The following is a 24,831-nucleotide window of genomic DNA, read 5'->3' as shown; positions in this document are numbered from 1 at the left end:
GACAGTGCTGTTCCCCATGTAAACATACAGTAGGCATCTGGCTAAACATTGCAACTAGTGTTTCATGGAAGCTGTGTTTTATTTTATTAACTCTGGGCACAGTATTGTCACTGTGGTTAGTGAGAAACAGCAATTTTATATAGAAAGTATGTAATTTTACGAGAACATAATTTCTTATGAATCTGTATTACCACATCCATTGATTTATTTGTGTGTATACATGTCTATGATATGTAATGTAATAATATACCCTAGCTAAAGAAGTCCTCCCTTAGCCAGAAACTGAGCTTTTAAAAGTGCTTAACTTTAAGCAGGTGTTTAAATACCACTAGCAATAATACTTTATTCAAAATAAAGCATCTAAATAACAGCTTTGTTTAACTGTAGCCTAAGCCCTGAATTTCAATTGAAGCTATAAAACTTTCTATCGCCTTCAGAACAAGTTTGACGTCTGAAAGCACAGTCAAGTTATGCATAAGTCTGCATATGAAACTTCTGAACGTGGAATTTTCTCTTAAAATCTTTCTAATGGCATGTACTGAACTTACACCTCTGACTGAAAACTTAGAGAATGAAACGAGTTCTTAACTCCTTGGTAGTTTCTATTTTTGTAACTGTTAATAAAAAGAGTTTATGTCTATTATATGATGTAACATTTAATTTTTAAATGAATTAAATATTGTATTATCTTATGGTACATCTTTTGGATATATGGAGAGATTTCTGGAACGCTGTCTTAGTCACCGTATTTAGCACAGCAATTTCACAGAATCTGGAAGCAGATTGTTCTCTCATATTGAGTCAGTAGCAAAAAAAAATAATTAAAAAATAGTGTTGGTTAAGTTGCACAAATATGAAGTTTTTGAATTATATGAATTTCCTGTAGTTAGTAAAACTTTCACTAGATCTGAGTAATATGAATTCTGCCCAGAATAAACAAATGCCGGTTATGAGAGGTACATTGAGTCTTGGAGCCAAGCACAGCTCTGAGAATGTGAATGTTTTCTCAATTGTATTGTATTGTGACTTTCTAGTTGATAAAGCTTTGCTATCTTGTACACAACACAGCATGGTTTTGTATATTTTAAAATCGATGACTTCCTTCAGTCTTGCATGACAAGAGAAGGCCTACTCCTTAGTAGCTTGGCACATTTAGTTATTCCACTTTGCCAAAGGGGGCAAAGGTCTCTCTCAAGACGCCAGCTTTTTCTGATTACAAAATTGAATGTGATTCATTGCCTATCTATCAGTATCTTTTTTTAAATCCCAATGATTCATAGAGAGTAACGCCTACATTTTATATCATGAGATAGTTTTACAATATTGCCAGTGCAAGTTAGAGATGTGTTGTTTGTTTCTGGTTTCCCCAAATCCCTCAAAACCAAAATGATCCCGATTTGAGCTCTACTAATGCAAGTACGCATATTGTAAATATTGTAAGTATCTGTGCCCATTAGAATTCTGTAGACATTTATTCTGATTTTTATATTACCAATCAGATGATACCTTATTTTTCAGATTTTTTTTGTTGTTGTTAAATGGAATGAAATCATTTCTATTTTGAAGATTGGGAGGTGTTTTTAAGACTTTTTTGAACAAAAAGCATTGGAAGATAAGTCTTTCATCAGGATTGATTTCAGTTTCAATATATGGCACCTCACAAAGCACAGATTGCAGTTGCCTGTAACTAGAAAACTGCTGGTTTTCTGCTCAAGTATTTCTAGGAACAGTTAGAGGGTCCTTTCCCACAAACTTTGAATGTGAATGAAGAGGGCAGAGATTATCTCTGCAGCTCAGTGTTCTGTCAGTCTTGGGACAGTAGCAGAACACTTTCATTTCTATCGTAGTCTGTCTTTCACCACTGGGAGCCCAACTCCGGGTCATTTCCAGAATATTGTAGTTATGTTCTCTGTGATTTCGAAGTGCTGTTCCTCTTCAATCTGAACTATCACTCTGTCTGTGAAGTTTTTCAGATAAATAAATCACTATTTCTTATGCAGCTGCCTTCTATTGTCCACTATTCTCAGTTTCTATTTAAGCTATTATTTGAGCACAGCCTTGCAATTGATTAATTTTATATCCTGAAATAACTTAAAATTTCATTAATACCTATCCAGTATCAGAATGCAATAAACCCTACTTTAAGTAATTAAAATAGGATGGTAGAATTTGTAGCATTTCTGAGTAGCCTGTGGCATTTTTGAGCTTGTTTCTCATTTGCATTTATATTTACAATGGTTTATGTTGCTGCAAGGGTATAAAATGTTGCTATTTCGAATAAGAACCCAGGCCATTTACCATTTTGTGTGAACTCCATAGGCACAGAATAGAAATTATATTTTAAATTAAATAGCTTTATTATTCCCTGCATGGGCTTCTTTTTTCTGTTTCTATTAGCAGCTACGTCCTAAATATTGTAGTAAATTTTATGGACTGTGCTTTTAGTGATCACAGCTTGTAGTTATAATTCAGTTATAGGAATAAAATACACTTCCTACTGATTTATGAGTTCCTTGCTTTTGGCCTTTTCAAGTGTTTGGATTTACACCGTTTCTCAAGTTTCTTCTGATGTTTTACTGTGCAGCCTTTCTGAGAGGATGAATGGGTTGACTTTTTATTTGTTTTTTTGAGGGATCTCAGTGCCACTGTTCTCTGCAGCCCTTGCACAGAGCATCACTTGGATTTCTCAGCTTGGTTCTTAAGCCGTCTACTCTTCAGCACTTCGCCGCGGTTTGCATTGCGGAGATGCGACACAAACTTGCATCTGGTGGCAGTGTTTCTAGGTGTTGCTGGCAGTATCTGTCACACCCTTAACATTCCACTCAGCCGCAGCTTATTGCTTTTTTGTTGTTGTTGTTATCAGAATTTTGGTCCTGTGCTGGTTCTGCAGGTTAGTACAGCAGCCTGTAAAAGGAGACTTTCATAAGCTCATACCCCTCCCACTCAATGATTAACCGTGAGATGTGCTTGTTGGCTGCACCCTGCCATGGTGGGGATACATCCTTCCTCCTCTGTGTAAAGACAGAACAAAATAATTTTGGCTAGAACCACTAGGCTTGTTCTTATATGGAATGCTTATTCCTGTTGTTTCAAAAGTATCTTGTCTATGTTGCATCTTTTTGGTATTGTCAGGTATCTTTCCTCATGGACATGTTCATTTTGGGGCATGTTTAGATGGCTTGAGGGTTGGATCTGAGGAACAGAGAAGAAAATGTCATCCGTTGTCTTGGTGGTGTGCTTGGAGTCAGGGCTGACGCTAACAGCAGTGCACTGAATCATCTATGAACTTCCTACTTCACTAGGAGTCATGGAGCTGCTTTTGACACTCAACATGTGCTAGTGGACACTAGGTATTTTCTTTGTTACTGCAGGTGAACTAAGGGGAGTGGGGAGCTTTAGTTTAGAGTTCTCGAATTGAAACTAATCCATAAAAGTTTTGTTCTTTCGTTCTGCAGTGAGTTCAATTTTTCATTCCTGTAAATATTTTTGATAAATCCATACTTGAAAAATGGGAGGTCTGCAGAGACAGTGGTACAAGCGGGAGTGTGCTTGAGTCCAAGGTGCATGCAGAGGTACCTTGGTTCCTGCTACAGTACACATCTCTAGGGTAGGAATGCTGAAAGGCAACACTGAGTTTTCAAAAATAGTCTGAATTTATAATACAATAATTTGTCAATACTTATTCTGTCAGTTGCCTAAGTAAGCCTGGGTCCTTTTCCCGCAATCATAGTGGTTTCTGATGTGTAATTTGCTTGGGAAAAGACTGCTTTGGATAACTGTTTTAAGTCCTACCAATATATTGCTGTTCAGTGCACGCATCATCACATAAATGAAACAATTTCTGCCCTGAATTATACCAATGTTTTGAATATGTCCATGGATAAAAGGAAAAAATCCTTTTTTTTTTTTTCTCTGCCTCTTGGTAATGCAAACATAACAATACAAAATTCTAGAATCAGATTTTTAAAGCCAGTCTTTATAGATTTCTGCTGCTACTTTGTTTTTCTTGATGCAGTTGGACGCTCACAGAGTTTGGCAAAAAAAGCCTTTGTGATTTTCGTCAAACACTGAACCAGGGGTATCAGCCAACAAGGCTCTTTTTGTGTACTTTTTTGCTTGTTTGTTTGTTTAAAAGCATCACTGATTGTGTCAGCAGAGTTCTTGGAAAGAGGGTTTTTTTAGTTATGTTGTGCTCCCTCTGCTGACTCTGCAGCAACAGAACACAAAGTAGTAGGGGTCCTTCCTTACGGAGTGGGTGGTGGAGTTAACCTGCAGACCACGCAGTGGTTGTTTTCATGTATTAAATGGACTATGTCCAAGAGCTTTGAGTCATTGTTTGCAACATACAAAAGAAAAAATACACATACTCTGGTTTATCCAAAACCAAATTACCTTTATTTTATGTAAATGTTGTCTGTTAGACATGTTAAAATGTCAGATACTATGAATGAAAAAGAAATCATTTTCATGACTGAAGAAGATAAACTAAGCTTAAAGCCTCATTGTACATACATAATCAGGAATATGTGTAGAGTCCCTGAAGTATGCTGAAGATTGCTATTTTAACGATAACACAGGGAATGGGGGGGGGAAAAGTATATCATCTTTCACTGGACAAGGGGAGAACTGAGACAAAAGTCTAAGTAGTAGCATCTTTTCTCTTTTTCTCCAGCAAAAAGTAAATGCAGTAGGATGAGGCAATTTTCTCTAAATATCGAGAAGAAAAATGAATAGGACAAGGTGATCCCATTTTTCCAAGTTGTACTAGAACTGATGACCATCTGCACCTTCCAGAGACACAGTAATCACTTTCTGAACACAGCGTATCACCAGACCCTATGCTTCCCATTTAGGATCTGAAAACAGCACTGATGAAAATGTTGGCTAGAACTACTTCTCCATTGCCACATAGAATTTCTGTGTCAGAGGCAATGAAAGAACTGAGTTATTGCAAGTGGGACGCAATTGTTTTATCACAAGGCTGTCCTTTCTCTTCTTATAGTCCTTTTGTGGCATTCTCTTCTAAAAGATCAATGGAAGTCTTTAATTCAGTGGATGTGGTTCTGTCATTTCGGGTAGACGTATTGTTGCAAGGCCCACATAAAACATTTTATTGTTTGGCTTAAGTTTTTCGTCTTAAGTATATGGGGATATCAAGCTGACCTTTCACCATCTCTAAATTTTTCTTAAAAGCTAGGAATGGTTGTGTGATCTTAACCAACTTATATATGACATTATTTCAGATATGGTCTGAGCCTGCTTTAATTAAATAAATTCACAAAGTCCCATTAGGTTCTGCAGCACTTGCTTATGATTTTACTTGGCAAACTCTAACGCATTTATCCATGAGGTGAAATTCAAACTATTCCATGAAATATATTTTAATTAAAAAACAAAAACCAACAAACCAATATTTACATCGTGTATATATTTGTCTATATTTATATGTGTCCATGTAGTAAAATTACACCGTAGCCTTGATTTTAGTAATGCTTCAAAGCTGAGAGTCTTTAGCTATATTTTTTTCTTCTGATTTTCTGTAACTTGTATGAGGTGAGGATGTTCTGATTGCTTCATTAAATACCTCTAGGGTCATATTTTGGTAGTTTTGTCTGGAAAGAGCGTGTCTAGAATGTAGTGCAACAGGCCTTTCAGGTTAACTGAGCACAGGTAGTGTTTATGGTAAAGAGTAGCTTGTGATCCAAGATGTTTTTCATACCATGGTAATCTCTTATGTGATATTTTATGTTTTCCTACTATAAAAAATGCATTGGATAACTTTCTTAGGAATTGGAAATCAATTCAATTTGGAACTGCCACTGAATGAAGTAACTTAATGATACGCTAGTTCTCACAATCGGTACTAGATTAATTTACGGTTAGCAGTCGCTATGGCTGACAGTCATACAGAAGTGCATCCGGCGAGTTTATGTGCCTTCTTTTACTTCCTTGTAGGCAACAGATAGTTAGCAGTTGACTACAGGAGATTGAACACGGGAGAAGGGGGTTATAACAACTAGTTTCATATCTCAGTGTTTAATGTTATCTCAACAGCGTTCTCTCATTTCTGGTCTTTTAATGGTTCAATGTTAAAGTGTATGCATCTGACTTTATGTGAATAACATCTCTGCTATTATTCTGCATAGTCTTTTGCTGGCCGAGAAGGATTTTTGCACATGAAAATCTTTTTAGCCAATGTTACTTATGTTTTTATTACCTGGATCTCTTATGTGCCTGTGTGATTTTTATGAAAAAATCCTGGAGCAGTCTGTTGATTGGACTTATGCTTTGGATGTTTTGGTGGTGGGTTTTTTAGTGTAAAAAGCCATGAGAAGACTGCAATTAAATATTATTTTGGAGAGGGAAATGTTGGCATTCATCTTTTATGAGGAGGAAAAAAGACAAAATACACAGCAGAAATCAAGTATAGTTACATGCCAAATAGAAATATTTGTAAACTAGCTATTAAACAGAGGAACAGTTTTCACATTTTAGCTTTCAATATTGCAACAATTAAACTAGCACATAAAAGGTTTTATTCATTTTAGTATTTATAATATAAATTGAAACTGAGTAGTAAAATTTGTTTTGTTTCCAGTGTAATAGCAGATTTTATTAAATTGAACAGGATATCCATCATTTGACTAAGACTTATCAGTCATATGTGAAGATTCAAACTTTAAAACTGTAATGAAATGCTTTGATTTTTATATCCAAAACCTAAGAAAACCTGAAAATTCTCATAATTCAGAAGTGTTCATAATATTATTAATGTGGGATCACTGATGCCTAGCTGTTTTGTTGTATAAAGAAATGCTATTATATGCAGAAATATCCAGAAATAGAGAAAGGAAGCACAAAACAGCTGTCTTGTGATTGTTTTGACCTTAGATATTCTTAGAATACAGAATCTATTACACTGACGTCTTCAAGATTCCTTTAGCAGCTTGGAATTTACTGGCATCTTTGAAAAACAGCTATTGATTGGCATATCTGTATACCAGGTCACATTGCTGCTGGGGTTTTTTTTTAACCAAAAAAATCAGAAATATATGCATGATGAGAGAAAGTAAAATATTTTAGTCCTTTTGTTGTCATGAAATATAGTAAGAAAACAATCCTTTACCACCTCTTTGCACAGATGTCATAGTAAGTAGCAGAAATATAGTTCTTACAGCTAGGAAAGCACAGAAATTGCTTTATTTTCTACAGCAATGAGGAAAGCCAAGATTAGGTAGAAGCCACAGGTTCTCCATTTCTCCCCACGTAGACACACACACATATAAACACCCGTCTTGGCCCGTCTTGTGGTGCTGTTGTGGGAGAAGGCTACAGCCCTCAGAAGAGATGTAGCGTCCTCAGCTGCGAGGCCTGAGAGGCAAGATGGTTTCAGCTGTGGTTAGATGAAATGGTCTGTGTTCTGGAGCCCTCCTAGGCTCAGGCTAGACTGGGAGTGGAAATTAAGTCCATGAAAATTGTACCGAGCTAAGGCCTTGTCAATTTAGATTTACAATATAGCCAAAGTTAACTGTTTTCAGTGGAAGGAAAGTAGTTAAATAAGTACATGCAAACCTTTCTTTTGTGTTGAGTAAATCCTTTCTTAAGGCATTTTACCATGTCAGAACCTTATACTTTAACAGAAGACTTGAGATATTCACACTTCTGTGTGTGTATATGTACAGTATCATTGCCAGGTACCTTTGTGGACATGTTAGATCCAATTATAATATAGACAACATAATGATTTTTTGAAACTAAAAGCAGACATTTTTTGTAGTGGAAGGATTTAGCAATGCCTTTTTAGTTGCCTGAAGTTGAGAAGAACTGGGATTGCTAGTCATGGGATGTTAACTTCTGCAAGGGGTGGGGTTTATAGGCTCTTGCTCAAAGAATTGTAAATGGCTGCTGATTCCGGATTTTATTGTCTTAGAGCAGAAATATGAGTAGCATAAAATGGAATTACTTTGTGACCTGTAGTAGCTGATAGGTGCACCCACAATCCCCTGGTTTGTTTCTTTAGTGTAATCTTGGCATTTTTATTTCCTCTATTCCCAGCATGCAGAATGTGTGTGATACGAACAGATGCACAGGAAAAAAAAAACAATTAGTAAGAAAAAAGCAGCATGCATGGAACACAGTCTCTCATGTTAAGTGGTTGTTAAAATAACAGATTACTTTTTATTTATTATTTATTTTTATTTTGCTTCTTCTAAAACTTACTAAAAATCTAAACCAAACAGTTCTAGGCTGGAAATACCTTTGCCATGAAACTACTCTGGCATTATTGGTAGACAAGTGCTGAAACAAGTTATTGTGCTGAAACAAGTTATCTGTGCTGACTGTGAGAAGAGAAAATTGCTGCTAAGGAATTACTATACGCTCTCAGCTTTTGGAGATTGTGCCTTGCAAGCCAGACCTCTGGACTTAAACGCTCATCTGAGTCTTTCTAAACTGGGGTATAACACGCACAGTGTTATAATGATTCAGGAGTTTCATAGAATTAATCACATTATACATAACCAAATTCTCCAAAACATCACAGCCATTCGCTGTGTTATAAAGTGAAATATGGACTGGCTTTTACTTGCTGTTTAGCTCACAGTGGTTTGCAAACTGAAGTCTTTTAAATTGAAAATACAAAGTGATAATGTTCTCAAGATTGTGAGAACATTTTTATGGATGATGCAGGAAAACTGTTTAGTTTTAACACCTGCTTTGTGTATAATAATCAGTTGCCACTGATCTATTTTTTAATTATATCTCTATTCAGTGAGTGCCTTAAACTTGCGCTTGCCTTGAAGCATGTACTCAAGCCTCTTCGGCTGCTGCTCTAGTGCAGGGGGTGCCTGTGCGAGGGCAGCTGTCACTACAGGTCCTCCTGCCCTCTCGTGACAGTCACCTGCACTTGTTTCTTGGCCACACAGTAGCCTGAAGGGTGCCCCCGCGCATTTCGAGTCCTATGGACTCCCCAGGATGAACTTGGGCTATAACTGGGACCATTCCTGTGGGCATCCTCCTCCTTCACCCTTCAGGCAGCCCGCCAGGTACAAAGTGGACATAACTCTCAGTGCTTAAAGGAATATAAGCCAATGTTTAAATTTTAGATGTCTGTTGATTTTATTTTATTTTTTTAAAGATGTGTCTGGTTAATTACAAAAATGGACTCTTAAGAAGGAGTCTATTCTATTTTATTGCTTTATTTGGAAATCCGTTTAAGGAAGGCAGTTTCCAGTGTTGACGACCAGGGATTTGGACTTCACGCTTACAGAAAAATTGACTATTTGGAAGATACTATATAACAGCAAGCTACTCTGACAGCCTCTAATGTGCTTTCGCCAGATAATTTTCACTTGTGGCTCTTAGAAATTCTGTTGTTTACTTGAGGCAGATCTTACTTTGGTTAAGGATAACGCGAGGCTGTACATCCCATCCAACGGCGGAAGGCATTGGGAAGGTAGTGGCTGGCTGACCGTTAGGCTAACCTTGCCAAGAGTTCACCCTCGAACACCGTTTGCTTTGCACAACTCTACTTCAGCAGTCATGTAGTAATAGGAGCGGCAGTATGAAGGGGCTATAGGTTGCCCTTTTGCTTTACTAGGGGCAACACATACGTTGTGCAGCGTGGGACACGGTAGCATCTCTTTTGTTCCCACTGCAGTGAGAATTTCTTATCTGAAATTTAAGAATAAGAAAAATATCTTACAACCTTTGCTGTCATGTCCAAGGCAGAAGAACTAAAGGGTTGTGCTGTGAGTCCTAATGGTGGAAGGATGATGATGAGTTTGCTGAGGAAAGGTTACGAGAACAGTAACCATTTCTAGCCATTCCTACCTTAGAATCATAGAATGTGTTGGGTTGGAAGGGACCTTACCTTAGCACTTCTGCAGAGCTGATGGGGAGGAGAGTCACTGTTTTACTTACCTGTGGGCCTGTCAGAACAAAGGATGATGTCAAAATCATGGAGCAGGTCATTCCATTATATTCATCTTGCAACAAGAGTTTTCACAGCGTGACAGAGTCGTTTTGATTCAAAACAGATCAAATCAAAGTTCCTGTTATCTAGAGGTTAAAGGCTACTTACTTGATTGGGTCTAAAGTCCAAATTAAACAGCCAAAGTGACCACGTTATTTTAGTTCCATAACATCTATTTTTAGATTAGAATGTTCTTTTTATAAATCATGGAAAATTAAAGTCAGACCTAGTTATAAAACAGTAAGTGTTTTACACTTGCTGTTACTTACACACTTTTTCATAGTTGAAATATGTCTAAATCAAGGATCTTGGTTCAGCTAACTGTCAAAAGAGGACTCAGAAAAACGTTTTATATCTCAATCTAAATTCACTGGATTTGTGAAGATTTTTGCAGATTGAAGCTTTTTATTTGTTTACTACTTTCAAGATCTAAGTAAATACATATAGCATTTGGAAAGTCATAAATTACGTTTCCTTGAGCCCTGGGTTTAAGACTCTGGGATAAAACTTTTGACATACTTGAGTATTGAGTTATTTGGAGGAAAAAAAACCACTATTTAATACCAACTGCCTTTTTTTTTTTTTTTTTGTAAAATAAAAATCTTTAAGATTTTCAGGCATTTGGGAAGAATGATGATTAGAATTTGCAAAACTTAAAAATTAATTGTGGAAGACTTCTATTCGTATGCATGCTATTGAGAGATGCCATTAAAGTCAGTGTTACCTGTCTGTTTAAAAAAAATTTAAAAAGTTACTTTTTTTCCAGTTATGCCGCTTTAATTTCACATCATTGGTTTGTTGTTGTTTTTTTCTAAAGACTTGCATGCTTACTAAAGCACATAAACATTCTATAAAATATAGTATCAAAACACAATTGGATTTCATCTGGCCATTCATAATGATTTAGATGGGTATTTTTCCCAAATATTTTTGTCAATCATTCATGTAACCCTTGTTCTGTGAGCCCACTAGTTGTCTCTGCTGCCTTCTGAAGCACAGATCAGACCACTTCAGGCTGACAGCACACTGAAGACAGCCACGATTCTGTTCTAAGGTTTGCCTGAGCCCTGGGTGCCAGCAAATCCCATTTGCTCTTACGACTCGAGACGTCAGAATCTTCCTAAGAGGAACCTCAAAGCAGGGTTAACTGCACAGTGTTATCCATGCAATGTTACTGTACAGCCTTATATGCTGACAAACTCAAGCCAAATGATAGGTGGGGCCTAAACAATCCCCTAAAACCTACACTTGATTACGAGTTTACATCTTAACCCTTTGGACATGAGACAAAAGGACCTCAGCTTGTGCCTGAACTCATTACTAGCTGCAACTAGCTTCTTTTTAAATGCCTGTTTCTTTTTTTGTTTTCAGGGATTACAATGGTTGACACAGAAATGCCGTTTTGGCCCATTAATTTTGGAATTAGTCCAGTGGATCTGTCTGCGATGGATGATCATACGCATTCCTTTGACATAAAGCCATTTACCACTGTTGATTTTTCAAGCATTTCGTCACCGCACTATGAAGATATTCCTCTTGCAAGAGCTGATCAGACGAGCATTGATTATAAATATGATATCAAGCTCCAGGATTGCCAAAGTATGCTTTGAATTATTTTCTTTTTAATATTTCCTTCATGTTCGTATTTGCTTCACTCTCTGGGAAGTGTACTATCAGCAAAAGGTTTTAGAAGTATTCAGATGTTCAAATTCTGGTATCCTGTGTCATCAGAAATGTCCACAAGATATTCTTGCAGGGCAGATAGAAAAGACAGAATACATATAGCAGACCTTCACCCTTCCAGAGCAGCAGTTGGAGATTAGGCAAGGTATCATAAAGTGTCTAAAATGACATTGAACACTTTTTATTAGACACATGAACGTCACCACTTGTTTCTGAAACCTCCAGTCTCCTATTCATGCATCTTGTGTGTAAATTGTCCTCTGAAGCTCTATGCACACAATCCAGAATAAATATCCTGGATGTTAAAAAATGCCCCAGCATACATAGCATATTAATTATTAATATGTGTAGTTTTCAAATTCCAAAGAGCCTAAGAAACTGATGGAGTAGAAATATTGGCTACATCTGAGTCCCAGCGTTGGTATCAGCGTTCCTAATGCAGGCATCACCTTGGAGCTTTCTGGGCTAGTAATATTTATATACTATGAAAAATGCTGCTCTTTCGCCAGTTACAGTAAAAAAAAAAAAAAAAAGTACACAGAACTCTCCTTTTAAGAAAGGAAGTGACCTATTCTTGAATAAGTTGTTACTTCATTTCTGCTCAAGCAGGAATGTGAGGTTGCTGTACCTGGAACTCTTTAAAGATGCGCTTAGCCTACTTAGACCTGACGTCACTTTTGTTGGTAGCAATCTGTACAGGAATTCTTTCAGAGAATTCTTCCTGGGAAAATTGTGGTATTTAATTTTGGTTGTACAGCGAAGCAGGTGCCATGTACCACTGGGTTACTTATGAAAAAATTTCAAAGACATTTTTCCAGCTAATAATTTTGTTGTTGTTGTTGTTTAATTAGAAATGTCCATAACACTTTAATCACAAGCCAGAGAGTACAGTAGTTTACGTAGGATAAATCCTCTTTGTCTTTACTTTGATACCTAGTTTGTATGGGAAAGAAAACTTTATATTTTGTACAGTGCAGCCAGTCTGGAGAAGAAAACCATTCACCTTATTGTAATACTGTGTCTGTTACGTCGCTCTGGAGATGTGATCTGATGTACTGGTAGCGCCTCAAATGTCACAGCTTTCTTCTCTGACCAGTAATGGTTGATTTAAAGATCCCAGCCTTGCTGCTTCTTCTCTATGGTGCATTACACTTTGAGTTTATCATTTAAATCTTCTCTATACACAGGTGCAATCAAATTGGAGCCTCCGTCCCCACCCTATTTTTCAGAAAAAGTTCAGTTGTACAATAAACCTCATGAGGAGTCTTCCAACTCCCTTATGGCTATCGAATGCCGTGTCTGCGGGGACAAGGCCTCTGGATTTCATTATGGTGTGCACGCGTGTGAGGGTTGTAAGGTAAGTTGTCACAAACATATTTTTCCGGAAGATTTGATATTATTTTAATCTGAATAATGACTTGGTAAAATAAGACATCCGTGCTTTTTAAAAAAAGGTTCAGGTCTTTAAATCGTTCTACATGTACTGCATATACTTTATGGCTTAATACGTGCAAGATTTTTAAAATATAATTAGCTTTTTTTATTATGCTACTGATCTATTTGAGTGTTTTCTGCATTTCTTCTACTTTTGTCAGTTATGCAATTATATTTCATTCCTGCAAAATTAGTTCAGCACTTTGCAAAAACAAAGAAATAGAACAGATGAAAGAATCTAAATTCCCTTTAAGTACTTAGGCTCAAAAAGGAAAATAAATATTTTAAATAGCATTAAAAAAAAACTTAGTTGGGAAAGAAAATTTACACAGATAACCCATAACCTTTTTTATTTACTTGAGACCAAACTGCTGTCGGCAAAATTTTTGGTTTGTTGTGATTTATAAAAATTTTTCTACATTGGTAGCAAACTTTAAATTTTTAAAATATCACGTTCACTTTATAACAAACTGCCCCATGAGTGATGGAACAAGTGGAAGTTCACTTCCTCTGGCATAGTGTTCTTCGTGCTCAGCGTGTCTGTAGAGTTCCCAACTTACGGCCCTCCTGTCCTTCAAACCCCATTGCTTCCCATGAGCTTCCCCAGCTCTTTGAGATTTCCATCCCTCTATCAAGCGCGGTTGGAAATGCTACTACGCTGAGAAGAGGAGCCCGGTGCTGAGCAGACAGTACGATCGCACGAGCCTGCCTTCCTTAGCAAATCTCTCAAAAACAAAGTTCAGTTCAGCGTGTATACAGAAAGGTGCTTTGTATGTATAGAGACGTGAGGCAATGACACGGGCAGCTTCTTACATCCTTTTATGTGCTTTTATGTTTACTCCAGGGCTTTTTTCGAAGAACAATCAGATTAAAGCTAATTTATGACAGGTGTGATCTTAATTGCCGCATCCATAAGAAAAGCAGAAATAAATGTCAATACTGCAGATTTCAGAAATGCCTCGCTGTTGGAATGTCACATAATGGTAAGTGCACAAAGCATATTTTAAAACAATCATATTTCATCTGAAAAATAACACGATGCATTAATATGACTACTGAATGTGCTGCTTTAACATCTAGAGTTGTCTTCTATTTCTTTATACGAGGCAGTTTAGAAATATGTATCGGAGAGATTGCCTGGGTTTAGGAGGCTGATTGGAGATTACTTTCAATATAAAAATCAGATCGGTAGAGATCTGCACTTATTGATATAATACACAATATAACATAGGAGTCGGTTTTACTCTCCATCATTCTTGCTCATTACACTGTTGGTTGTTCTTCCCGAACACATTCCTAGTGTAATTGTTATTTTTCAGTTCATTGTCTTATTTTCTGACAAGACTGTTTTGCACAGTGTAACTCAATATCCCTTTCCTGTAAGTGGAAAACTTAGTTATGAAAAATGGACTAGAGACTTTGCTGAAAGTTTGTGAATAATAACAACTTGAATTTGATGCATAGGACACTTATCGAGGATTGTTAGCATCGCTAAGTTACCACTTCCTCATGCTAGAACATGACATACTTTAAGTGAATGGGCCAGACCCTGTACTGTTTTAAAAAAACCCTGTCCTCCTCCTTCCTAGGATAGCCACATCTGGGCATAGCTTCCAATGTGTGGTAAGTAGGAGTGTAGTGTTTCTTAGCATGCTCGTTCAGCCGTCAGCCTCTCATCGTATAGTGTGTCTAGCTGTGATTCCTGTGTGGCACGCGCTGTCTGAGCCCTCCTCCCTCCAGAGGTGCATATCCCTTCCCATGCCTGACCTGTAAGCAGTGCTTCCATTGCCAGTATGTCCGAGTCTTAGATTGCAGAGGTGTTTGCAACTGTGGATGGGTCTGTGATTGCCTCCTCTACAGTAGGTAAGCAGATAGCATTATGCATATGAAGACACCGCTCTCCTGAATTGAGAAGAAAGTCCCTCAGAACTTTAAAATTAACATATCAATTCATGTGGAAATACTTACTTACGAATGTTTGGACAGAAAGACATAATGAAGATTCTTTGCTGCCTTGCTTTGGCAAAGTTGAGTGAAAACAGGAATTAAATGTCATAACATAGAGACTTATGTAATTCTAAGGGTAAAGAATTGCAAACATGACTGGGAAAATAATTTCTCTGCGGTTTTTTTTAGAACTTTCATTATTTTCAGTGCAAAAAAATGAGTGTACTGTCCCCAGGAGGAAAGCTTAACTGTGGTTTGCGAAGTTAATACATGCAGTGAATGTAAATTGCTATGGGAAATGTTTTGCTAATAGAAAATATGGTTTTCAAGTTCCTGGGATGCAACAGTAACACTTAAAAATAAATCTAATTTTGAAATGCTACTGTGGGTATTTTTATAGTAATTCAGGAGGTTTTATTATTATTATTTTCAAGGTGCATGCCAAATTCTCTCATAACCTAGCAACACGGCTTCCAATTATGTCAATGGGAACCATGTGCAGCTCTATCAGAAGAGGAAGGCCAAGACCGTTCTCTCTGGCTTAGTAACATAAAGGCCCAAGAAATATTTTTTAAAGTAACATTTCACCTGCCATTTTTTCCTGTTCAGTCTCTGCCAAGGCAGAAGCTGTGGCACCAGCAGGGGTCATGGTTTGGGTGTCCAGGGGAGGCACAGAGAGCAGGGGGAAAGGGCAAAGCCATCTGTCCCAGGGCTTGAAGGAACGCTTTCATTTGCTCTCCCCATGAGTTCACCTAACAGGGTCTTAGTAGTTTTTATATTCAAGTGTTGGCTTCTACATTTGCCTTTTTTTCCCACTTTGGTCGCATTACATTTCATGAAACACCCCCCTCATTACTCCATCATTTATAAACAAATAAATTTATAAAAATGAACTAAATTTTGCCTTTGAAGACACAGGCCTTTATAAAGAAGCATGCAGAAATGCAACACTGGATGTTGTCAATGACACCAAGACGTGTTTTTATGTTACATCTACAGATTAAAGTACATCTATTTGGCTAGTGAAATTATCTGAATTTTAAATGCTTGGAATCAGAATGTGGATTATTTGTGCCTGGGCGTCCCAATCTATGACTATCTTTGCATAGATGTATTATTGCAAAATGAATAGGGCGCTTAAAAAAATGGGGCATGTAAGGAGATACTGCCACATTTTTTCACGTATAAACGCTACATACCACTTGGCTGAAGGTTAAAAAAGACAGTAGTGTTCTCATGCTTTGAATATTGTTTTCCTTTCCTTCTCTAGCCACAGTGCTACTCTGTGTTTAACCCTTAACTGCTCAGATTGTATTCTGAAGTACCACTAAGCAGAAGCTTGGTTCTTTTATTTCAGAAACTTCATTAATTTTTTCTCTTCTACCAGAAGTACTATTTATATAAAACCAACAGCTGTAATGGGAAAAAGAGCACACATGGGCAATATGTCTTTATTATCAGTTCTGGGAGCAGTGAATTGCTCAACCTGGGCACATGCCTCCCCGTAAACCGAGTCAGGTATCCGCCCTGGCTCTATCTTGCGCTTTCTGGTGTAAGAAACCATGTTTATAGTCTATCTGGGGACTCATTTATGCTCAGAAACAATCAAGACAATCAGAAGAGTAGAGTGCTATATGGAATAGCCTATAAGCAATTGTAGTGACTTCTCCAAGCCTTAAAATGTGGTGTAAGGATAAATATTCTAGTTTTTCCACAGAAAGGCAAAGAATATAATCCAGCATGTAGTGTCTTACTATATTCATTATTGGTTTTTTATCACTGACGTTTGGAGAATAATGTAAATGCAGGTAAATAAATAACTGCCCAAGGAAAGGAAGAGACATCATACGCTCCAGCTGCAGGCACGTGCCCAGACTTGCACAATCGTCTATTACTGTGAAAGAAATTGCCACCTGAACCCCTTCCACCCTTGCAGCGTGAGCAGCATGCCATATTGCCAGATCTCTTCTAGCAGCACGCTTGCTTCTCCCTGCCCTTCCTGCCCCTGCAGATCCTGCCTTGATCCACTTCCCAGGCAGCCAGGAGATAAGGAAGCTGCGCCTGCTGTGCTGGTAGACGGAGGAGAGAGAAGATAGAGTAGCAAGGAGGATAAGTGGTCCAGGGAAACAGAAGATGAAGGCAGGGTCACGGGAAGGATGGGGAGGGAGATCATGCCGCCTATCCTTTAAATTTTCCTCAACCACCAGAAATGCTGTGAACGCTTATCCAGCCTGTGAACTCCCCGTTTTCCACTCTAACCTCTGTAAATATCACCAATCCTTCCTACTTCTCCTCTCACCCAAAATCCCACTTTCCAAATTCCTTCTCTAAGCCCTCTGGTGCCTGATCTCTTCCCGACTTTTGTCTCAGTCCCCTGAAAATGACAATGACTTCTCCAAAAGGAAGCTACTAGGCTAGTACCACAAAACTGAATTTTGCCCCAAACTTTGCCTGCAATGCTAATAAACATTGAACAGAATCTGCTGCAACTAATATAATACTTAAAAAATATATTCTAAACATTAAAAAAAAAATTTGAAAACTATCCTTTTGCCTATGAAATTACAAGATAGGAATGTTTTATTCACAACTCCTTATGTTCTTAACAAATTGTTATATTTAAAGTATATTTTTGGGTCCCTGATCACCTTATTTAGGAAACTTTATTCTCATAATTCCTGAATAGCATCAGAAATCTTCCAAGACAAATATTTTCATGAAATAGGGACAGTGTTTAAAAGTGGATCATGAAAAATCGAATGCTACCAATCCATCCTGAAACCACACTTTTGGAAAGAAACACATGCAAGACTGACAGACTGCTAATAAACGTACAATCCGTACAAAAATACAGGTGCATAATGAACTTTACCTCAAGCACAGTTTTCAAACTCTAAACATGAGAAAATATATGAGATTCCTGAGGGATTTCATTATTGCCAGATTATTTTATGTAAAAGTCTGATAACTGTGATGGTAGGCAACAAGATACACCCTAAGATTTTATATAATACGAAAACCCGTAAGATCTCATTTCCATCCTTAGTGAAGTATTTAGGAGACCTGGTCCTATCTGCTAAGCGCAAACTCTGGGACTATTAGTGGCTGTTTTGCTGAAGCGCTGTGATCCGATAGCTGGCAATCCCGCTCCAGCAGGTGGTTAAACCAACCAGGGGTGTTTTAGGCCAGTAAGAGATAACCCCGCTATACTGCTTTGATTAGCTAATCAGCTGGTGCCTTCTTTGATAATAACGGGGAGTTTGGACTCGTTTGGCATTGCTGCAATAGCTTTCTGTTCTAGGAGTGATCTAACTCAATTCCGAATGCAGCATGCAAGTGTTCAAGAACAGAAGGCAATGCTTATAACCCAGTTTGCCGTATAACAACACATGTGCTAATTTTCTTTCAAAGTAATCTCGGCATTTTAACAGGCTTGTATATAATTCAATGTTACCTTTGGCAGTAGTGCTTATTTATTTTGCTGTTTGTGGGGGGTTTTTTCCTCTTTAATTTACACAAAAGGAATTTAAAAGAATCTCTTTTTAAAAAGAAACCAGGAATCTGATCTTCATAGGAAAATTAGCATCATGAGACCCTATGCCGAACCTATATCAAATATTCCTTAAAAATATATAGCAAATTCCTATGCAGCTTTAATCATGTATCATGTGACATAGTCTTCCTCCACACCTTTGGGCTTTAACTCCAAAATAGATTATACGTAAGGGTGCTTGTGTTCATAAAACTAATCACAAATTCTCAAACACATGGAAACAAACAATGAGCTATGATTCCAACAAGAAAGAGTACTGAAACAAAGCAAAGTAGACAAGTAATAAAAAATATTTGGGTTTTATAGCACTTTTCATGCAGACATCTCAAAGCACTTTTCAGGAAAATAAGTATCACCATCACGAGCAAAATAAACATAAATGATAAGTTAAAGAAGGCACCTACTCTAGAACTATTAACAGTAGATGGAAACAATTTTATATTAGATGCACTGGAGCTTGTAACACATGCCTACTTTGCAAAGGTAATTTGGTATGCTTTTTTGGGGATAGATGAGCACACCAGGAACATGATTCTGGAACACCCTTCGTCAATCTTATTTTCCATTAAAAAAATAAACCCAATGTAAGTTACCATTTATTATAAATTCTATGCCAGTGCTGTTGTAAACTTTTAACAGAGAACTATCAACAATATGTTGTTTAGCAATACCAAATTGCCAGCACAAATACTGTAATTTATTTGCCAAGAGGCTCTTGGACGGGAGACAAGAGGCTCTGCACAGGAATCGGGGTATAGGATAAGGGGCATACTTAGAAAATGTAGTATCCGTACCGTGCTGCCGTTTTATACTCACAACTAAAAGTAAGCCTGTTTTATACTGGCACTATCAGTGCACCACTAGATAGATACGCTTATGTCGAAAACTGCCATAAGTTTGAAAAAAGAATCTATCCCCTCAATTCTGGCAAACTTATGTGAAAAAAACAAGCACTAGTCTGTTCCCTCAGGTATGAGCTTCTAGCGAGATGTTTGTTACCAGTCTGGTAACAGTCCTTTATATGAGGCTAATATTTGCCTTGCTTTCTTCCCAGATTAACAAGTCCACTGTAATAGTCTGAGAAGTCTTGCTGGATTTCACTTTGCTCTTCAGTTTGCAAATTCTTCCTCAAAAAAGAGGTGTTGAGGAGGAGTTGAATTTGTTGGCTATTTCCTCCTAAGGCCAAAATGCAAACCTTTATTTCTTCCTTCTGTTTTTTGTTTTGATGCTCTTTTGTTCTGTTCTGTTTTCATAAAATAAAATAAATTCTGTTTACTGAAATATCATCTGATAAATCAGTCCTGTTCTTGATGGCTCATTTGAAATATTTTCCAAGTTGGTCCCCTCATGAATAAACAGTGGCTTGGATAGTAAGTACCTAGGTGTAAAAGGAGGAGGTTTGCAGCCTGCCTCACCTTGGTGCGCAGCAATTGGGAGATCACAGGACAAGGTACATGACCTGTTCCTTCCATACTGCATCCACATAGAGTTGCCATGAAGAACTCGGCCTCTTCTGGCTTTTTTATTCCCTGCACAACCTTCTTTCTCGTTCCTTAATTCTTTTGGTACCATTTTATAGCACTTGCTACATTAACTTCTGTTGAACTATTTAGGAATTTATTCCTGCAAGGCATGTGAGTATTTTATTTCTAAACAAATAAAGAATCTGAGATCCATATGGTGATTTGCCCAAAACAATACAAGGCAGAACGGTGGTTCCTACCCTAAGCCAACAGAACTTTAATATCTTAAAGATTCTTTACATTTTATTTAGATTGGAGGTCGAAGCAGTGGTTTTCACCGACAGGTGAGCTGACAATAGTTTTGCATTTCCAAGCAAGATATTGTAATCTCACTGTTTGGGCACATAAATTGTTTCCTCTTTGAGATTTGTTTGTTTGCGTTTCTTTAAAGCACTTCAGCTGTTTTGCCTGTATTACTGGAGAAAATCCTCTTTCTCTTACTAGCCGAAGTACTCTCTCAATAAAAATTTGAAGAGCTCATAACAAAAGGTGACATAAAAAGCTATTAAAATATGCTTTTTTAGGTGCATCTATAGCTATAGTAATTGCTTGTCATCTTCTTCAGCCATCAGGTTTGGGCGAATGCCACAAGCGGAGAAGGAGAAGCTCTTGGCAGAGATTTCCAGCGACATCGACCAGTTAAACCCTGAATCTGCTGATCTACGAGCACTTGCCAAGCATTTGTATGACTCATACATAAAGTCCTTCCCTCTGACCAAAGCCAAGGCGAGGGCGATCTTGACAGGAAAGACGACAGACAAATCAGTTAGTTCCCTCCGTTGTTTTTTTTTTTTATTTCTTTCTTTCTTTTGAGTAAATGATTTACAACATTGACAACACATCTTTTTAAAAAAAAAAAAAAACAACAAAACTTTTCTGTTGGCAGTTACATATTTCAAGCTGTGTCTGAAACACAGGAAATGTTTTTAGATAGGATAAGTAAACATTATTTGAAAAAACTCCAAGTTCACCTAATAAAATACTTGAAACCAGTACAAGAATTTGAAGGTCATCCTAACCTTTTTGTATTCTCTGATCCACTCTTCCCGTTTTCCTTCTCCTTCACCAAAGGTTATCTTCCACACTATCTGTTTAAGGTGGTATCTAGCTGTCAGCAATGGGTTGCTATACTGTTCAAGCATCCGGCTCCCGGCACATTATCAGAGCATCTCATCAGTACTAGCTGTACCCAAAGGAATACTCGTTTTCACAAATGTCAAATGATTCCCAGTACCAGCACCATCGTTAGCCTTAACTATGATGCTCATTCTTATGATGCTCTGATGACTTGCTGCATTGAACTGGCTTATCTTGGACCAGATCAGTATCCTGCGGTGGTACAATCTGAATTTTAGATTAATGTACAAGACAATCTTTTAAGTTAGGTATAGAGATATGTATATTTGTTGGTTGCTTTGGAAACTTCACTGGCAATACATAACAATCTTCTGTATCGGTGAGAAGGAGCATAAATAAGATCTGATAATTACGGCAGGTTTTAAATTTTGTCACTATTTTAATACCTAAAAAGCAAAATAGTTTGCCAAAACTAATAACTCTTAATTTGGTATATTTTCTAGAACGATCAGCAGAAGTTGTATTGTCAGGATTACAACGGAGACTGTATTTATTTTATTTAACAATTTCAAAACCAAGAAAGAATTCAGAGGTTTTTTTAGGCTTTTCTTCTTTAAAGGCAGTTAAAATCATAATTTAAATATTGTCCCTAACTTGGTTGTACCCCTCACATCAAAACTTGAGATGTGGTGGACACTTGAAATTTGAGTAACTTTTCATCATGGAGTACACAACGTTGGCGCTAGCACGGTTCACTTATTCTGCAGAAAGGTGATACGCTGAGTCCACTTGAGGGTCACTGAAAGAGCCACATTCAGCATTTAATGGTTACAACTTCTATGTTACTTGAACCGTAGTGGACTTTGTGCTTTGGAATATCAAACTGTTTACTATGAGCATAGTTTAATTTTATGTGATTTTTTAATTGCTATGTCATCTGCGTTAACTGAAAATGACTGGATAGGCTAAATGGGTGTGTCAAAACTCAAATGACTAACTCATCCTCTTCTGGGATATACAGTGCTCATTTGACATAAGATTCTATTCACAAAGTTCATCTGAATCTTTATATTAAAAGCCTTTTAGCTATTTTAAAGTCTTTCTTGATTTTCATCTTCTAATGTCAATAGGCTGGTGACATAGTATATCTTTCTATAGTACACGTACATGAACAGAGTAGATTACTTTTTCTTGTACTTGGTGCTCCCGCTTAACATTTTCTAGAAAGAGAAGAAAGGAATGACCTACTAGCACTAAAACATGCCTTTTAAAAGCCTGCTCCATAGTCGTCTTATTCCACTGTTTTGCATGTGCCTGCACATATGTACAGACACATATAAAATGTTTTTTCTGCTGCCAAAATAGCATTGCATCTTGAAAAATACCTTATCCTCCTGGCTTTTTCAGGGCAGTGTGTTTATTTTTTCAGTTTCACACTGAAATGCTAGTGCAAGAGGAAAAGTAATGTCATACCTCACGCTCTCTTGAGCTGAAGCTCACGGTCTGGAGATATGTTTGCCTGTGGTTACTGCACAAGTGACGGCCCGAGTTCCATTGGTCTTGTAAGCAGCAGAATATTGACTTCACTAAAGCATTTTGAAAGCTCTCTTCCTAGCGTGAGCGGGTGGGAGCGTTGTGTTCCACTCGGCCTGAAAGGGATGGCGGAACGCTGTCCCATCTCCACCTGCAGAGCCGTGGGAGGTGGGAGCAGTAACCCCCAGGTGGTGGGTAGTGACAAGCAGCCGTGGGCAGTGGCCTCTCCAGAAGGCACCGCTGAAGAAAGCAGCCGTTTCCAGCTTTAAAAATTCCATAATCATTTAGCACTGAATAGACTTCAAGACTGGTTTAATCAAATAGGAATAGAATTTTAGGAGTTTCCAGAGTCTGATTCTGTGGGAGAGGACCCCTCACTAGGGTTATTTTTGGATGTGGTCCACAGCTTATAGTGAACATAAACCCACGAGAATGAGCACCCGTGGGAATGAGGCATTAGAATCTGTAATCGCAGAAGATCTTAAATTTAAAAATGCATTTCTCTAGTCCAGTTGTTGGTGTATAATTCCTTGTGTTTTAGTTAATTAATCAAGTATGTTAACAAACCTATTGGTAGGAGTAGATATTTGTTCAGTGCAGCAATGAACTATTTAGGCATTTACCCTCTAGGGGAAAGATTCTTCACGATATTCAAGAAATCCCCACTTACCCACTTCTTTAAAACCAGAAGCTTCTTCTGCGTATTCTGAAACAGATTGTTTCCAGATCCTAACAAAAGTTTTCCTGGCACTACTTTTTCTAATCTGCTTTCAAAATTGATTTATTCCAGTTGAGTTTATTTCAGTCAGACTCATTCTTGTGTTCTGAATTGTGCTGCTGTAGTTTGTATCATGTTATTTGTGTTTTCTTTCCCATTGACGAGTTGTTTGAGTTTAAATATATCCTAACTTTGTTATTTTAAAGGAATTAACAGCAAAAGGTTAAATTTATCAGACAATCAATACCGTAAAGTTGATATTACTTGCAGCACTTTCTAGAGGGATAAAAACTTGAAAAGTACACGACAGTATGTGAAGTAACCAAAATGTGAATATACTCTCTCTTTCTACAAATAAAGACGTCATGTCATCGGAAGTGCAAACTTGTCACTGTACGCTAGATTCTGTTTTACAGAAGCCAGTAAAATTTGGGTAAAAGGAGTAACGTTTTAATCTTTTGTTAATAAGCATTCCAAAATTTGAATTCTGGTATTACAGAACTTCTGTAAAACAGAAGAAATCAAAACAAAAAAGGCAAAAATCATGGACATTTGAAAACAGTGTTCCTTACTCCCCTCCCCTAATTATTAAAAAAAGTGTCAGCCAAAGTCCTATTTTTAGATTGTGGATTCACGGAACATGTGAGAAGTCCTTAGGAACTACTTGTCCTCTCTGTAAATCATTTCAACATTGTGAGGATATTTGCTTTAATAGGTTTTTGAAGATTTAACCCTTTTGGGTCAACTACCCTTGATATATTCCTTATAGATTTCCAAGTGTTTTCTGATGAGTTATATCTGTGTGTGTTACTTTGGTTTCTCAGGACTCCAGTGAGCACAGAAAGGACATTTGAAAGTAAATTGTCTTTCCCTTTTCTTTTTAGCCATTTGTTATTTATGACATGAACTCTCTAATGATGGGAGAAGATCAGATCAAGTGCAAGCACGTGTCACCGCTGCAGGAGGAGAACAAAGAGGTAGCGATTCGCATTTTCCAGCGCTGTCAGTTTCGCTCTGTGGAGGCAGTGCAGGAGATTACAGAATTTGCCAAGAACATTCCAGGTTTCGTGAATCTTGACCTGAATGATCAAGTAACTCTCCTGAAATACGGGGTCCATGAGATCATATATACTCTCCTGGCTTCTCTGATGAATAAAGATGGAGTTCTTATATCTGATGGACAAGGATTCATGACACGGGAGTTTCTGAAGAGCCTGAGAAAACCTTTTTGTGACTTTATGGAGCCCAAGTTCGAGTTTGCTGTGAAGTTCAATGCACTGGAATTAGATGACAGTGACCTGGCAATATTTATAGCTGTCATTATACTAAGTGGAGGTAAGCGCTGTCTTATTTAATATATTTTATATAATAGAATTGGAACACTTAATTC

The 24,831-nt window shown here is 37.5% G+C and overlaps 1 protein-coding gene across 4 annotated transcripts in view; it reads left to right on the top strand.

Annotated features, from left to right (window-relative positions):
• The window catches only part of PPARG (peroxisome proliferator activated receptor gamma), a 58,005-nt gene that overhangs the window by 22,650 nt on the left and 10,524 nt on the right, over positions 1–24,831 (top strand). For all 4 annotated transcript variants that reach the window (XM_063347886.1, XM_063347888.1, XM_063347887.1 and 1 more), the window contains 5 exons: positions 11,345–11,572; positions 12,844–13,013; positions 13,935–14,073; positions 20,679–20,878; positions 24,326–24,776. In XM_063347886.1, the coding sequence (XP_063203956.1) occupies positions 11,353–11,572; positions 12,844–13,013; positions 13,935–14,073; positions 20,679–20,878; positions 24,326–24,776 (1,180 nt within the window). In that variant the 5' untranslated portion in view covers positions 11,345–11,352. The remainder of the gene's footprint in view (positions 1–11,344; positions 11,573–12,843; positions 13,014–13,934; positions 14,074–20,678; positions 20,879–24,325; positions 24,777–24,831) is intronic.

This window comes from Chroicocephalus ridibundus, chromosome 10, assembly GCF_963924245.1.
Source record: "Chroicocephalus ridibundus chromosome 10, bChrRid1.1, whole genome shotgun sequence".
Taxonomy (NCBI): domain Eukaryota; kingdom Metazoa; phylum Chordata; class Aves; order Charadriiformes; family Laridae; genus Chroicocephalus; species Chroicocephalus ridibundus.
This window is presented reverse-complemented; position numbering and strand designations above follow the sequence as displayed.